This window comes from Taeniopygia guttata, chromosome 9 (assembly GCF_048771995.1).
Source record: "Taeniopygia guttata chromosome 9, bTaeGut7.mat, whole genome shotgun sequence".
Lineage (NCBI taxonomy): Eukaryota > Metazoa > Chordata > Aves > Passeriformes > Estrildidae > Taeniopygia > Taeniopygia guttata.
The window spans coordinates 6,920,746-6,937,049 of NC_133034.1; the positions used below are offsets into that span (position 1 = coordinate 6,920,746).

At 57.6% G+C, this 16,304-nt stretch overlaps 3 protein-coding genes and 1 long non-coding RNA gene across 11 annotated transcripts; 2 read left to right on the forward strand and 2 right to left on the reverse strand.

Moving 5' to 3' along the window:
• Positions 1-469: 469 nt before the first annotated feature.
• On the reverse strand, positions 470-5,971 carry SCLY (selenocysteine lyase). 8 transcript variants are annotated; one of them, XM_032749969.3, is made up of 14 exons: positions 5,838-5,971; positions 5,137-5,237; positions 4,953-5,065; positions 4,765-4,865; positions 4,476-4,632; positions 4,057-4,184; positions 3,792-3,956; positions 3,354-3,460; positions 2,984-3,020; positions 2,558-2,641; positions 2,303-2,405; positions 2,045-2,120; positions 1,220-1,410; positions 470-717 (listed from the first exon to the last, which is right to left on the reverse strand). In XM_032749969.3, exons 2-13 carry the CDS (start codon positions 5,184-5,186, stop codon positions 1,251-1,253), a joined length of 1,281 nt encoding a protein of 426 aa, XP_032605860.3. In that variant the 5' UTR covers positions 5,187-5,237; positions 5,838-5,971; the 3' UTR covers positions 470-717; positions 1,220-1,250. The 8 variants fall into 8 exon arrangements, with proteins under 8 accessions (XP_032605860.3, XP_032605863.3, XP_072789299.1 ...); XM_032749972.3 differs by having other exon boundaries at positions 5,716-5,841; XM_072933198.1 differs by lacking the exon at positions 5,838-5,971 and adding an exon at positions 5,430-5,448.
• On the forward strand, positions 5,901-10,118 carry LOC100218598 (uncharacterized). The gene is made up of 2 exons (XM_030280858.4): positions 5,901-6,041; positions 6,627-10,118. Exon 2 carries the CDS (start codon positions 6,660-6,662, stop codon positions 7,506-7,508), a length of 849 nt encoding a protein of 282 aa, XP_030136718.2. The 5' UTR covers positions 5,901-6,041; positions 6,627-6,659; the 3' UTR covers positions 7,509-10,118.
• Positions 9,628-13,500, reverse strand: LOC140684682 (uncharacterized). The gene is made up of 2 exons (XR_012057309.1): positions 13,365-13,500; positions 9,628-13,213 (listed from the first exon to the last, which is right to left on the reverse strand). It is a non-coding gene; the product is annotated as an uncharacterized lncRNA (long non-coding RNA).
• Positions 13,067-16,285, forward strand: AIRE (autoimmune regulator). The gene is made up of 12 exons (XM_072933204.1): positions 13,067-13,207; positions 13,306-13,480; positions 13,582-13,734; positions 13,829-13,900; positions 14,008-14,121; positions 14,225-14,337; positions 14,502-14,579; positions 14,872-14,987; positions 15,058-15,267; positions 15,358-15,454; positions 15,708-15,776; positions 15,939-16,285. The coding sequence occupies exons 1-12, from the start codon at positions 13,067-13,069 to the stop codon at positions 16,017-16,019; spliced, it is 1,419 nt and encodes a 472-aa protein (XP_072789305.1). The 3' UTR covers positions 16,020-16,285.
• Positions 16,286-16,304: the final 19 nt, after the last annotated feature.

Genomic DNA, 16,304 nt, shown 5'->3' on the forward strand with positions numbered 1-16,304 from the left:
GTGAGGTCCATGACAGATTAAAGATCAAGCCCTGCAACAGACCAAAATCCCTTCTATGGAACCATTTTTTTCTAAAACAGGTTTTGAGTATTATCCAAGGGAGTGGGAAAAAATGGAGAAATAAAAGAATGCATTTGAGATGGAGGTGTGAGCAGCATGGTAATACTGACCAGCCTGGCAGCATCAGTGACTGTCACTCAGGGTGCTTAGGTCCTAAAACTCCAGGAAGACACCAGATTTGCCAAGAGCCCCGGGTTTTATGAGCCCAAATAGTATTCCTGGTCATTCTAATGTGTGGCTGTAAATAGAAAGGCCAGCACCATGTCCGCAGGCCCTGTGCCAACCAGGCCCTGCAGGCACCTCCCACTCCAGCTGCCTGTGCCTCTGTTCTGTGGCAGAAGCATTTTCTGAGGGAAAAGGCATCACTCAGATGGCTCCAACCAGTCCAGCTTCCCCCATAGAAAATGCATTTTACTTGTGAAAAGAAGCAGCAATTACTTTTATTCCTATGAATACTTAGGGAGATCAAGTTCCTTGACATCAGCCAGCCCAGATGGCAACACTCCTGATCCATGTGACACTTGTGTCCTCCAGTGCTGGTGATTACAGAGACCCCCTGGGCCATGCAGGGGTCCCTCAGGTGCTGGCACAGTCACAGCTGCCCCGACAACTGTTTCCTTGAGGAGCAGGTAGAGCTGGCAACAGAAGCTCTGGCCCCTGTAGGAAGGACAGAAGAAGAGGGGGACTAGTAAAGCTCTGCCCAGCCAGAAATCCCTTTGACAGCTCAGGGCAGAGCAGTTCCCAGCCCAGAATCCTGCTGTGCTTCTATCAACTCCTCATTTCACTCTGGGGCAAATGGTCTTTCTTCTTCTGGCTGCTCAGGCAGCAGGAAGGCTTCCTTTGTGGAAAGCAACCAGGTCATGAGGCTCCTCCTTCCATGGCTTCCACACCTGTCCCCTGTGCAGGGACTTTGGCTCTGAGGCTCAGCTGTGCCAACACACACCTGTGCAGGCACCCAGATAGGTACAACTGGCAAGCCAGGGGCACTGGACAACAGGACTCTGCAAAAGACTCCACTGTGCAGCAGGGCTGAGTCCTGGGCAAGCCCTGCAGGAGCTGCCCCAGCAAGCAGCCAAGCCCTCTCCTCAGAACCTCCCCCTGCCACCCCTGAGCCCAGGCTGGCACAGGCAGCTTGCCCCCAGGGGCCCACCCCAAGAACCTGAGTGGTGTCTGTGGAGCAGCTCAGGGGTCTATGGGGCCTGGTCCCGCTCCAGCTCCTGCACTGCCTGCACGAGGTCCTGCACGGCCCTGTCCACGTCTGCCCGTGTGGTGCCACGCCCCACGCTCAGCCGCAGCGCGTTCTGCGCCACCTCTGGGGGAATCCCGCAGCTCAGCAGCACTGGGGAGGGCCTGGAACACAGCCAGGAGGAGAAGGTTGGACTGGAAAGCCGAGGAAGTCCCACACATCAGCAGGGAGCCTCACCAAGCCCAGGAGCAATCACATCTGCAGATCCACTCCAGGGCACCTATCCCCTGCACAGCCCGTTTGCTTTCCAGGGGCACCCAATCCCACTAGGCTCGTTGCCCTCTGGGGGATCTGTTCCATGTCCCTGTGGATTGGCAGCTCTGCCACATCCACAGGGCATTGCTCTAGACCAGGCCAAAAGCACCCACAGTCCTCATATCCCCTAAAGGAGCCATCTGGAGACCCAAGCAGGGCTGGAGCAGGTGAGCCAGGCACACACAGGAACAGGGCAGGCTCTCTTCTGGTAGTGCCAGGGGTTCAAAAGTACTTCCAAGCTTAGCTGGATAACCAAAGCTGGGAAGGACGAACTCCTTCCAAGCAGCAATCAAGCATTCCAGCTGTGTCTCCTGCAAAAACCCCTTTCATAGCCATTCAGCCCCTCTGGAAAGCTCTGTACCTCCTTTGTTCCAGGTGATTCTGCCCAAGCCACCCACTGTCCCTTCCCCTGTCCTGTTTCCATCCCTCCCAACCTGCTGTCCTCTGGGAAGAACCCAGGGGCTGGAAAAGCTGTCTGCTCACCGATCCCCCTTCTCAGAGTGGCAGGCAGCCCCGACGCTGGCGAGGAGCACCTTGCAGTGAGCCAGCACCCTTCGTCCTGCAGCACAAGCAACACAAGCACAGCTCTCACACTGCCAAGGCTCTTTCCAGGGGCTGCTCCTGCCTCACCTCCCTGCCTGAGCCATGACAAGTGCCCGTCAGTCTCAGCCACAGGTGCTGTGAGGGGCAGGTGCTTGGCTCTGTGTAAATATCACAGGACAGCAGCAGGGTAAGAGCTACCTTGAAGGCCTGAGCCCAGGATGGAGAAATTACAGGTGTTGCAGAGTCGCTTGGAACCCTTAAAGTGACTGTTGAAGCAAATCCTCTGCTTCCCAAAGGAGGCCTGGAGAAACCAGAGGGCTGTGAACCTCTCTGGGGTTTCCAAGCAGCTCTGTCCTTATGAGGGGGTGGGCAGGGCCAGAGGGACATACCCACCCTGCTCCAGGCCCCACACCCTGCAGCCTGAGCCTGCGGGAAAGGACCACATGTGCTCACCTCCAGCGTGGCCTCCAGGTAATCCCGGACATCCCGCATATGAGCCTCATAGGCCTCCCAGTTCTTGTTCACTAACTCTGCAGCCTGAGAACACACAGACAGGCTCCACCAGTGACCCTTGGAACTCTCCCTCTGTGCATGGTCCCTGGGATGTGATCCCAGCCTAGAACAGCCTTTGCAGTGCCAGGTCCCCCGTGTCCCCGCTCGGTGCCCTGTGCCATGTGAGCTGGGTGACTGTCAGGGCTGCAAATTTGCAGCAAGCGTGCCAAAGCACCTCCTTCGACTGGTATCAGAAAGCCCCACCACCTTTCCCAGCTCACCCTCCCTCCCACATATCCCAGGTTTGTCCCTTCTGATGACCAGGGAGCACAAGTGCCTGTCTCTGTGCTGGGTCTGCACCACTCACCCCTGACCATTCCAACTGACCTGGCCAAGGCCGGCAATCATCGGGGTGTTCTCAGTGCTGGAAGGGAACAGGGACCAGTGAGTTTTCTCCAGACCAGAAACCCAACCTTGAGACACAGACATTTCCTCATGGGACTCCTCACGGCTGGCAGGGGCTCTTGCACATCTCTCTGAGGTGGTTAAGGAGGCAGTTCCACCCTGAAGCTACATGCTTGGCAAAGCCTGAGCTCCAGGGAGTTTCCATGCACAGATTCATTTCCTTGCCATGCTGGACTGCTTGCCCCAGGGCTGGCAGGTGACACAGCTGCCAGCTCAGCTCAGACAAGGCAGCCCATGTGGCTTGGCCACTAGCCAGGTGCCCAGCTCTCCAGGTAACCACCTGCACCCTTACCCTGGCCGGAAACTCCTCTCCTGTCCCCCTCCGAAGAGCATGGGGTGCAGCGGGGTGCTGGTGCCGGGGCTGCGAATGTACAGAGCTCCAATCCGTGGGCCGTGGAACTGTGGGGATAGCCACAGTGACCATGGAGACACTGACTGCGCTGACAGTGCTTCCTGCCCTCCTGCCCAAATCTGAGTGCCCTCCAGTGCTGGCCCCTGCCCATCACACAGGCACACGCCATTACAGAGCTGCTCCCCATGCTCAGTCTCTTGGCCCCCGGCACAGACAGGTTCCACAGGAGTGAGGTCTATCTGCAGAGCACCACCCAGCAGGAGAACTTTGGCTACTGTAAGGCACCAAGCTGCGTGGGGCACCCAAAGTCCCCCTGGCACCCCAGCAGAGATGTCACACAGGGTGATCAGCAGCTGGGCCACACGAGCAGGGTCACACCTTGTGTCCCACGATGGTCAGGTAGTCCACACCCAGCTCCTGCACGTCCACACGCCCCTTGCCAATCATCTGTGCTGCATCTGTGTGCACCAGGATCCTGGGCAGAGCCTCTGCTGTTCTGCGCCGGTTGAGGGCACAGATGCGCTGGCTCAGCTCTGCGACGGGCTGGTGGCAGGGATGAGGGTCTGCATCCCTTCTGCTCCCCTCTGTCACCGCCTCTTTACGAGGGGATCTGTGCTCCATCCCCCTCTCTGCAAATACTCACCATGATGACCCCGGTCTCGTTATTGGCCAGCATGAGGGAGACCAGGCAGGTGTTTGGCTGGATGGCGGCCAGGACATCGTCCACCTCTGCCTGCCCGCTCCGTGGGGACACAGGCACAAAGGTGACTTCTGCAGGCCAGGAGACAAGCCCTGAGACTGACTGGGTAGGCTATGAGCGCTCAGGGCTGCATGTGCCCCGCTGAGCAGGGCAGGAGTGTGTGGGCGGTGGGAGCACAGGCACAGAGCAGGGAGGTGACACATCCAGCCTGGGGCAACATGGGCAACCACAGGGAGAAATGGTGCCCTTCTCCAGGGGGAGAAAGTGGAACATCACAGAGCATGCAGGATCTTGCCCTCCTCCAAAAACACCAGCAGAGACAAGTCCCCCATTCAAACCTCATCTGTGCCTGTGCCACTCACCTGCCAGGCCCTCCCTCCCCAGCTGCTCCAGGGGCAGGCGGATGGAGTCATGCTCTACGCTCGATGTCACGATGTGTGGTATGCCCCGGCTGTCCCCCATCCCACGCTGGCTGTTGTGGAAGTGCCTGCAGGCAGTGTGGATCACCATGTTGTTCGCCTGAAGAAGGGGAGGGAAAATGGAGGCTCAGAAGGAGCACAGTGCCCTTCATCCCTACCCTCCTCATCGCTGGTCGCTGGAGAGGGGGTGGCAGGCAGGGATTCCCAGGAAGGGGGTCCCCCCTTTTCCCACCTCCGTGCCCCCCGAGGTGAAGACGATGTCCTCAGGGCGGCCTCCTAGCATCTTCGCCAAGCTCTCCCGTGCACTGCCGATGAGCTCCTTTGCCTTGCTGCCTGCAGGACCAGATCTAGCAGCTCCTGCGGGCTCTTGTCACCAGGGGCCCAGCCCGAGGAGGCAACGTGGCCCATCGTGGTCCCTACCTGCGGGGTGGGAGCTGCTGGGGTTGCCCCAGGCCTGGCACATGGCATCCCACACGGCCTGGGCCACCTCGGGAGCCAGAGGGGTGGTGGCATTGTAATCCAGGTAGATCCTCCTGTAGGGGCAGGGGCAGATAAGCGGCGCTGGGGGGCACAGGGGGCAGCACGGGGCTGGGCAGGGCCTCACCCCTGCAATGAGTCACACTGCGCCTCCGCCGGCTCTGTCCCCGCGCCCATCGCTGCTCTCACTGTCACTGTCACTGCCACCGCCTGGCTGCCGTCACCAACCTGCCACCGGGGGTACAGACAGTGGCTGCCCGTGGGGGCCCGGCACCTGCCCTGCCTGGGCACCACAACAACCCACCACCCTCCCGCCTGCCCCACAGCCACGGCCCCACCAATCAGCTCCCTCCCGCTTGCCCCACAGCCACAGCCCCACCAATCAGCTCCCTCCCGCCTGCCCCACAGCCACGGCCCCACCAATCAGCTCCCTCCTGCCTGCCCCACAGCCAACCACCCACCAATCAGCTCCCTCCTGCCTGCCCCACATCCACGGCCCCCACCAATCAGCTCCCTCCCGCCTGCCCCACAGCCAACCACCCACCAATCAGCTCCCTCCTGCCTGCCCCACAGCCAACCACCCACCAATCAGCTCCCTCCCGCCTGCCCCACAGCCACGGCCCCACCAATCAGCTCCCTCCCGCCTGCCCCACAGCCACGGCCCCACCAATCAGCTGCCTGGCCGCTGCCCCCTCAGGGCACTGACCAATCAGCTGCCCCGCAGCAGCGCTCCGTCACGCCGCTCCCCCGGCCGCCAGCCCATTGGCCGGGCCCTGCGCGAGCCCCCGTCCCCCTCTCCCCCCCCACGTCGCGGCGGGTGTCACTCACGCGCTGCTCGCGCGCGGCCCGCTCGGGATGGGCGTGGCTCGCGAGCGGTGCGCTTCCGGCGCGCGCGGGTGGGCGGTACTTCCGGAACGGACGCCAGGCCAGGGAGCGGCGGCGCTTCCCCTGGCCAAGATGGCGGCGGCACCGTCGGCGCGGTTCCCGTGCCGCGCCCCGCGCAGGCTCCGCGCCGCGCTCCGCGCGATGGCGGTGAGCGCCGGGCAGGGGGTGCCGGGGCGAGCAGCGATGACCTCCGCGCGGGGCTGGGGCGGGCGGCCCCCGGGGCCCGCCGCGCCGTGACTCAGCGCCGTGCGGAGTCCCCCGGTGCGGGGCCGCGACGCGGGAGCTGCCCGGGAATGCGCCTGAGGCGGCCGTGCCTCGCGGCTCCGCGTCCCGGGGGGGTTGCGGCGCGGCGGGCCGCGCTCCGGGCCGCGGGGGAAGTCGGCGGCTCGGGCGCTGTGCGGGGTCAGGCGGGCGGAGCCGCGGGCCGGGCACGGCCGGGCCGGCGCTGCGGCCCCGGCGTGCCTGCCTCGCTGTAATTGACAAGAACTCAATTAAAGCCGAATTCCCGCACGCAGACGCGCCGTATTAGGCTCTGGGAGCCGCTCCGAGGAGCGATAGGCTCGCGGAACAGGGGCTGGGATGGGCTGAGCTAACGCAGCCGTCCAACAGCGGCGGAGCGCCGCAAAGCCCCGCGTCCCATTGGCCTCAGCACGGCTTACATCGGCTTGTTTCTGCTGCGGGGAAAAAACTGCCTCGTTTGACACATTCCTTTCTTTTCCTCCTGTCTTTCAGATTATGTCGTAACCACAGAACTACTGAGCAGTGATGGAATCACTGGACACTGAGGTGAGGGCACGGAAGACCCTGGGGACTGTGGAATACGTGGAGTCTTCGGGCTTCGCGCAGGGGGTGCTGCCCACCAAGAAGGATGTGGTGCAGAACATGCTGTACCTGCTGCAGCCCAAGAGGGCCGGCCAGGCCCAGCGCTCCAAGGAGGATGCGGCCCAGCTTCTCGCAGAGCACCTGCAGGAACACTGGCTGGTCTGCAACCTGCACACCATCGCCACGCAGAGCATAAAGAAACTTATCCTCAAAATGTATGAGGAGTTCACCCGATTGTACCAGACCAGGAAGCAGAGACAGAACCAGGCTTTTTCCGAGCGAGCTGACAGATTCAACGAGAGTTCAGAGAAGCTCTTTGACGTGTTTTGTACAGACACACAGATGAGGGATAAACTGGAGGAGTACAGTGGGATAAAAATGACCAGCATCGAGTGGAAGTTTCTGGAAGATCAGAGGAATGAGAGAAAAATGTACTATGAAGATTTCACAGAGAAGCAGGAGCTGAAGATGATGGAAAGAAGGCAGAAGATACAGTGTCTGGAGCACTTCAGGAAGCTCGCCAGGGAAGAGAAGGAGAGCAGCAAGGCAAAGGAGATGAAGTACAAGGGCGAGGAGCAGTCGGATGAGGGCACGAGCGTGGACGAGCTGTACCCTGTGGAGGAGGAGAATGGTGGCGCCCCGGCCTTCTCACTGCGGGGCCGGCGGAAGCGCCGCTGCACTGCAGCCGCTGCCGGCACTGACCTGCCCCTGGAGGGCGAGCACATACGGATGAGCATCCGCAGGGTCAGGCCAGGCTTCTACGAGACTGTGGAAAAGGTGAAAAACTGCTAGCGCCCGCCACAGAGAGCGGGCAGAGCTGCTGGAGTACAAGGTGGCAATGCACACGTTAGGCAAGTTTGAAATCCCACCATCCATTGGAAGTGATTGTTGTAGATCCTCAAGCCAGAGCTCAGGAACATGCTGCCTCCAGGGAAGAGGGCTGCAATGATGACAATGACAGCAAGGACTAAACCATATGGATTTGGAAGGATGAACTGTCAGCAGCCAGCGATGCCAAGGCTCAAATGCAGCGGCTGATCCAAGGTTACGTAGCAAATAAGCCTCTTCTTCCAAGGTCCTGTCTGCATCCATGGGGTTTAGAAGTCTCAACATTTCTGAGCCAGAGGTGGCCTAACAGCATGAATCAGGACACGGATTTACTGCAGGGTGATAACTTGGACTTGTTGCTAAAAGAAAATCCCTGTGCTAAAGAGCCCTGGCTGCAGTGGGGGTGAAAGATGCTTGGCCTCTTCCTGCGGGAGCTGGCGTTTCTGCCAGGAAGGAAGTGGGTTTGCAGCATGTGTCACCAGCCCCAGAGAGGCACGCTGTGCTTTTGGAAAGTGACTGCTCTCCTGCTTGAGGAACAGGCAGGGAGCAGAAGACAGTGGAGTGCTTTGGCTGTTAAAGCATTGGTGATTCTGAATGTTTCATTCTAGATTCTATTTTACCAACGTTTCCTTGATCAGGATAAACCTTCCCATAACTGGATGAGTTTTATCATGAAGTCCCTAATCTAGGATCTGGAGTGTGAATTCTAAATGAAGTGGTAATGTTTTATCTTTCGGGGGAGGGGTTAAAATAGGAGAAAATGCAAATTGCATTATTTAGTTTTAAGATGAGAGTAATTTTATAAACTGTTATACTGCCTTTTTAGGACATAGGGAAGAATAAGCCTTCCCAGGTGTAGCTGTGGTGTTCACAGCAGCAGGCACCCAGATCTGGGCTTGCTCTTCCACCCCCGAGGTGGTGTATGCAGACCAGCACGGGGGGGAGATGGTAGTTTTCCACCCGGAGGTTGTTTGAACAAAGCGTGACCCTCTCACCCACGTACATCCTGAGCAGTGACATATCTGTGACTTTTTTAGTTAAGAGTTGCTTTACTGGTTTTTAAAGGTAAGAGACTTGAACTTCCAGTGAAACCCAGTGCTGGAGATCTCTCTGGTGAGATGCCCAAACCTTGCCAGACCACACTGAAAATGGAATACCCCCAAGTCTCTTATTTGTCCACAAAAGATCTGTGGTAGAAAGAGCGCAAACTTGCCTGGTTTTAAAATTTACCTTCCAGTGTGAATGTTGGTTTCCCCACTCCAGTATCTCAGCTTTTCCCCGTTTCTTTCCTCTCCGTCCTGCACATCATTTACTGACGTTAACTCGTGCTCTTTCATTCTTTGGCTTTTGCTCCCTTTAACAATAAATGCATGTACGAATAATTTTGACAGTTCATTTACTTTTGATGAATCAGTCTTCAGACTGCTTTGAAGTCCTGTGCCAAAGGAGGAATGAAACACAGAGCAGCTGCTGGTCTCCTGGGACACAGCGGCCCCGGCTGGGCTGCCCAGGCAGGCTCCAGCCTGGGCCACCTGGCACAGATCTGCCTGGCTGTGAGTTGTGTGTCCCTTCTCAGGGACCGTGCTCCTCACTGCCGAGGTCCTTGCTCTGTGTCTCTGACAAGCTCTTCATGGTAAGTCGCTCCAAAGTATTTAGTGTCTGCCGCTGCTCTGCACCACTCGTAGTTTTACAGGTTTGGTAGCAGCACCCTTGAGCCTCCGCTGCCTGAGGCTTCACAGCCTCCCTCCATCTCCTCTCTCTGACGTGCTTCACTGACCTCCCCATGCAAATTATGTCACGTTTAAACTATTTGCCTTCCAGCCCGGAGGTGCTGGATTGAGCCTCTCACTGGGTCTCTACACCAGCAGCTCTGTTTCAGCAGGGAATATAGCCAAGCTCGGACCTCGCCAAAGTAGAAGTTTTTTAATAACTACTGTAAGCCCCCTTTTTATTACAGATATAGCTGAAGTATAAATGCTTGGGAAAAAACAAATCCATTTGAGTTGGCTCGGATATGGAACACAGCTGTATAGTGCTTTATGATTTTCAGGGATTCAGGGAATTTAAGGTTGTCAAATTTGACTTCCTGTCTACCACAGGGAATTACATTTCATTCAGAAGCCCCACACTCAGCCTGCTGGTCTCAGTTGAACTGACGTGTCTGACAGAAAGTCAAGCTGCAGGTGTCAGCATTCTGCTGTTCTCCTTGTTACCTATTTAGTGATTAACCACCTTCACTGTTTCAAAATAAGACAAAAAATCTGACCAACTTCTAGGCTGTGATTCTTTTCACGACATCCTGTACAGGCTGAGCTGAGTTTATCACATTAAAATCATATTTGGGTTTTTTTAACTGGGTTTGACTGTGGATAGAGCCAAAGCCTGGCTCTTTTTCTGCTGCAACAGGGGGAAAATTTCTAAATCATGTATTCTGGTATTCTGATTACTCTTCTTTGGGACCATGGTGCCTTTTTAATCAGGACAGTAAATCTTGTCCCAGGATTCTGTACTTTTGTACGTTAACAGTTGTTGACTTTCCTTTTTGGTGTGTCCCAAATAAATTAATATAACATACCTCTGGGCTTTTGTTTCTTCTTTTTAAAGGGGGAGGAAAGAGGAAACTGAAGCTAAAGTAAATCTTCTCTGCTTCAGCTCTCCTTCCCAGGCCCTTGCAGAAGCAGCTGGGGTGCATGCAGGTGGAGCTGCTCCTGTCCAGACTGTGTGGGGTGGTGGTAGGGAAACTGCATGAAGTGGGAATGTGCCACAGGGGCCCACATGAAGCCCTTTTTTTCAAAGATGCTGGAACCTGGAGCAGCTGAAGGTAAGGGGAGAGGAATAAAATCTCTGCACATGGTGGCAGTGTTCCATGAGGACTCTGTGTTCCTCATGGTGGTGTGGTGGGATTGGCATCAGAGACTGAGGTGGGGCCTCCCTGCCTTCCTGGTGTAATCCCATGCACGAGTGCTCCACTGATGCCTGTTCTCTCCTGCCTGTGGTTCAGGGATGTTGTTTGAGATGAGTGAGGGGCAGTTGTGTCCAAGAGAGACACAGCAATGGTTTGCACCATAGGACTTCAGCAAGTAAGGGAAATAGGAAATGCTGGAAGGGGCGTGTTTGCATCAACAGCTTTTGCAGGAGGGAATCGAGATGCATCCCAAGGGTTACAAATACTTGTGCTGGATGCTGAGTCGCTGATTTTAGTGGGTATTTGGGCAGGAACATTGTCAACCTTCGCCCCTTGAGTCCTGGTTTCTGCAGGGGGAGCAATAGAAAGGAGAGGCATCCTGAAAGCCAAGCATCCCAGCCTGGGGCCCTGACAGCCAGGCAGGGCACATGCCAGCCTCAGGCAAAAGTTGCCTTTTTGCAGCCTTTACAAGTTCCTTAGAGCTGCCCAGGCTGGCCAGAGTGAGGTTATACAGAAATACCCGCCTGATTTCCCAGGATGGATGTGCCTCTTGTGGTCAGTGCTCTGCCTCCTGCCCCTCTCAGAAAGGGGAAGGAACACAAAAAACAACCCAAACCGCAAATCATGGCACTAGTGAGTGGGCTGGATGTGGAAAACAACGTCTGTGACTCAGCACAGAAAGAGTCACAAAGCTGGAACTTAAAACAAGTCCAAGCCCAACTCTGTGGGCATATGGCTCATGGAGTGTTGGGCAGTGCTTCCCCACGAGGGAGCTGGGTAGGCAGGGGGAAGTGCCAGAGCCTCATCCTAGACCAGCTATGCCAGACAGCTTAACACAGGGTGACAGTGATAAATTGTGGGGAAAACTGTTCCTGGGAAGAGTGGAGCAGACCTGTGAGGCTGTGCCACAACTGTGCCTGTGCTCAGCGCCAGTGGCTGGGCTTCAGCAGAGAGCTCCAGGAGGGGAGATGAACCTCCTGTGTCACCTGACATCCACGTTTTTTGCCACGGAGGTGGGGGGGGGGGATGCATGGCACAGGTGGTGGTGAAGCCATCCCCATTGTGGTAGAGCTAGCTAGGCACAGCAATCCTGGTGCGGGGCACAGGAACCCGGCATGACAGCTGCCCTACCCCCATCCTATGGCTCTCACTGCCTCCACAGGAAAAATCCCCCTGAATGCTGAAAGGAGCTGCAGGGCGAGCCTTTCCAAAGGCAACCACATTAATTTATTAACCAGACATGTGCAAGGGTATTTCCTGCTCTCACCAAGGGTGTTGTCTTGTTATTCTTCCTGAGTTTCTTGACAGCAGATGCTTCCTCCTGGCACAGCTTTGGAGCCAGTAGATACTGCTCCATTCTTTTAAGACATAGCAATTAAAGTTCCTCCCTGTATCCTCTTGTGCTGTCCAGCAGCGTCCCGTCTTGCACCGCGCTCCAGTCCTGCTCAGGTCAGGGGCCTCGGGACAGCCACAGCACCCCTGGCAGAGCCTCCTGCACAGCCCAAGACACACCTTCAGAGTGAGGGAGGCTAGAAATTGATCCTGGGGAAATCCAAATATCTGGGAGTTGGGGTAGGAGCTGTTGAGCTTTCTCTTTCCCAGCTACCTGGTAGAGAGCAGCCAGACCTCCAGACTTTTCTATGCCAGATGCTTTCAAGGAGCCAGCTTCTCCCTGTCTCCAAGCTTTTTGCAGCTCTATATGCTCAGTTTTGGGAAGTGGGTATTGACAGAGCTGTGGGCTGCACCTGCCCAGGTATTCCCTGGGCACACTCATGGCACTGCCATGGCTCTGGAGAGATGTTTGCTTGTTCAGCATCCTCAATTGTATCCCAACACATCTTTTGTGGAGTTTCTTTGTGTGTCAGCACTTACTGCTGCCCCACAGAAGCTACCTGCAGGAGAGCAGTTTGCTTAATTGGCCCAGCCTCCAGCAGCATTTTATATGTTTTTGCAGGCCAACGTGCCCCTAAATCACTCACATCTTGGCTCCTCTGTCTCTGGAATGCATTCATTATGTGAGCACCCAGACAGTTCCTCCTGCAGTACCCTGTGTTTCTATCTTGAGACAGACCACATTGTCAGTGAGAGATGCTGGGAAGGGAAGTGGGCAGTGTGGGGGGAAGGCACACTCAAAGGCACCCTGATTCTCGTTGCTGTCACACCCCCAAACTGTTGGGTGCTTACTTCCCACATGCTCCTGCAGCTGAGTTTCTGGATGAGAGAAACAGGTCCTGTGGAAAGTCCAGAAATTTTGGGAGACGCCTGGGTGACCGCAGATAGGAGAGAGGTGGGAGTCCCTTGCCAGAACTTCACTGACCCCCTCTCCCTGGTCACCCCAGGATGTTCCACGCGGGTTGGGTGTCCTTCACCGGCGGCACAGCCGACCCCACACTGGCTGCTGCCGCCCGGAGCTGGGGAGGTGCCTGACCTCAAGCCCGGGGCTGGGGCGTGGGGATAAACCCAGCACCGCCGCCCCCGCGGGAGGAACGGTTCAGGTTACGGCCTCGTACAGAAATGAGTGGGGCTGCGGGAGTCCAATGAGGTTTCTGGTGCCGCGGCCAAGGTGTATTAAAGGGGAGTGCACGGGCGGCCGCGGGCTCCGGCAGTGTCCCCGGCCATGGCGGGCCCGGGCAGCGACGGGGACCTGCGGCGCCTGCTGAAGCTGCACCGCACCGAGATCGCCATGGCAGTGGACGACGTCTTCCCGCTGCTGCATGGCCTGGCCGACCACGATGTCGTCCCTGACCACATCTTCAAGGTGAGGCTGCAGAGCAGGACAGGCCGGCCATGCCGTCGGGGCTGGGGCCGGAGGGCAGAGGGCAGCGGGCAGCCCGTGGGCGGTGGTGTGCCCGGCAGGAGACGCTGAGCCGGACGGAGCGGGAGGGCTCCCACCGCGCTTTCCACGCGCTGCTCACCTGGCTGCTGGGCCGCGACACCGCCGCCGTCCGAGACTTCTGGGCCGTCCTCTTCAAGGACTACAACCTGGAGCGGTACTCCCGGCTCCGGCCTCTCCGCGGCGCCTTCCCCAGAGGTAGTAGGGGGTCAGGTGGGACTGGCACCCCCGAGGGCTGACAGGGGCAGGGGTGACAGCCAGGGTGCTGGTGCCTGTCCCAGTCCCTTTTCTTCTTGCAGAGGTGGAGCTGGGGCGGCAGCGCCGTGGAAGGCGTCTCTCCCCGAGCCCCACAGCACCAGCCCCACACAGACCCCAAGGCAAGAGGAAAGCCCCTGAGGAACGGGACAAGGCCCGGACGGCACAGCCTGCTCCACGGCACAGTGCCAGTCCTGGTATGGAGACCCAGAGCAGGATGGAGATGAGGCGGGGTGCTGCCCCCGAGGTATTGTGGGGTGCCCCCTGATGCCCATCCTCACAATGCTGCAGGGCCCCTAGTGAAGGCAAAGACTGTGAAGAAGCCGGAGGGCACAGATAACTCCCGCACCTCTCGTGCCAGTGGTGAGTGCCAAAACCCCCAGGGCAACCTCTGCCTGTGTTTCCTGTTTGCCCACAGCCACGGGCAGGGGGCTACCCCCCACCCCACTGAGCCGCTCCCCTGCCCGCAGCTCTCCAGGCAGTGGCTGCCTCGGTGCAGAGAGCGGTGGCTGTGGCAGGTGGTGAGGTGCCTGTCAGCCGTGGGTCCATCGAGGGCATCCTCATGAAACACGTGCTGGATCCAAGTAAGTACAGCTTAGCCCAGCCACCTCCTGCCCATTTTAGTCCCCAAATTCAGGAGCCACCCTCAGGAAGGGGAGCTGGAGCTGCCTCTGGCCTCTCTTGCAGGCCACTCCAAGACAGGCAGCAGAGCTGAGGACAAGCCATATACCCCAACTGCCTGTGAGGAGCCAGAGGCCAGGAGCAGAAGCCACAGCCTGAAGCCCCCTGCCCAGCCCAAGGTATGCCAAAGTGTGGACGCCCCCCTCAGATGTTTTCACCCCCATCTTGTGCAGCTGTCAAGGCTGTGGCAGGGGGTTGTTCCTGCATGGCATCACAGCCATGGCCTGGGGGTGTCCCCCAGTGCAAGCAGTGCCTCTCCAAACCCCTTTTTGTCTCACAACAGAACAGGGAACCCCAATTGCACCCCCAGGGCCAGCTGCAAGCAGCCACTGTCTACAGCCAGGACCTTGTGCCCCACCAGGTGAGCCCTGGGTGTGACACCTGGTGCACCCTCAGGAGGAACTGTTGCGGTTTCCCTGGCATGTCCATTTGCCCTGGCCTTGAAAAGGAAACACAGGGCTCAGCTACTGGGGGTGCACCATGTTACTACTCCCAAGAAACAGGCTATTTTACCACCCCTGAAAGGATTGGTATATTTGATGCAGGGTGGGTGATGCAAGGGGAGAGAGCAAGGGGGGTGAAAGACCTTGCCACAGCTATGGCTTCAGCCCATGAGGGTGGCAGTGACCCCCTGCCCACTCCCCCGGGAACAGGAGAATGAGGATGAGTGTGCAGCATGCGGTGATGGCGGTGAGCTCATCTGCTGTGACGGCTGCCCCAGGGCCTTTCACCTTGCCTGCCTGGTGCCCCCGCTGCCTCATGTCCCCAGGTGAGTGCCAGGGCACACGGGGATGCCAGTGCGCCCTGCCGGCCCTCACTGCTCTGCTCGCGCTGTGCAGCGGGACATGGCGGTGTGGCTCCTGTGTGGAGAATGTGACTGAACCAGGCCAGCTGCTGGAGGCAGACTTGCCTGTGGAGAGACCCGCTGAGGTCCTGGGGGAGGCGGCACGGGACACCCAGCCGGGTGGAGTGGAGGGGAGCGTCTGCAGCCGCTGCTGCACCCGGATCCTCACTCCCCACCACTGTCCTGCTCCCAGTGGGGACCCCAGGTGAGTTCCCCATCACGCCCTACATCCCAGCCTTAGTTCCTCCCTGGGAGGTTCAGCCCTGACTGGTCTGTGTCACATCTGATGGTATAGGGGGCTACAGCTGTGCATGTCCTGCATGGGCACCCTGGACACAGGCAGTCTGGGCACTACTGCAGCAGCTGGAGACCAACTGCTTCCAGCAGCCAAGGTCAGCACAAGAAGTGCCAGGAACGGGGTGGGAGAGGAAAAGTGGGGCCTTAGGGGAGCAGGAAGGTAGAGGTAGGTCAGACAGAGTGAGGGACGGTGGGCTGACACCACATGGAGGCAATTTAGTGAAGCTGTAATGAGGGAGCATGAGCTGGGCCCACACCAGGTGAGGGACTGAACACGGGTAGCCCTGACCAAAAGGTGAGCAGGCTGAGGGCAGCAAGGGAGGTGACAGGACATCTCTCCATACACAGGCAGAAGATGGAGCCCTTGGCACTGACCCTGTGCTGAGCCGGGAGGAGCTCGATGCACTGCTAGGTGAGGTAAGACTCTGTGTGACACCAAGAGGCAGATTCCATAAAAAAGGGACCATGTCTCTGGTGCGGCCCACAGGGTGACATGGAACTGTGGGTCAGGCAGCATGTGCCTGGAAAGAGAGGAAGGCTGTGGGCTAGGAATAGAAAATGATTGGGGCTGTCCCACAGAGCACGTGGGATGGGATCTTGCAGTGGGCATTCCAGACCATGGCACGGCCGCTAACAGAAACACAGGGCCTCCTCGCCTAGTACACAGACCAAGCAGCACACTCCACAACCCAGGCCATGAAAAAGCACCCTCTGAGAAACACATCAGTAAAGACAAAAAGAGGCATCATGACAGCACAAAGAACTCTCAGAATAAAACACTATCAACAGAACATCACAAAGTGATACAGAAGTGAACTGCAGGCCACATACAGTGACAATCAACGGACAAGAGCAAAACAGAAACTGTGCATAACAAACATGCAAAAGTCAACATAAAAAACAAAAAATAAAAAAATTTAAAACCAGATGAGAAAAAACACTTTA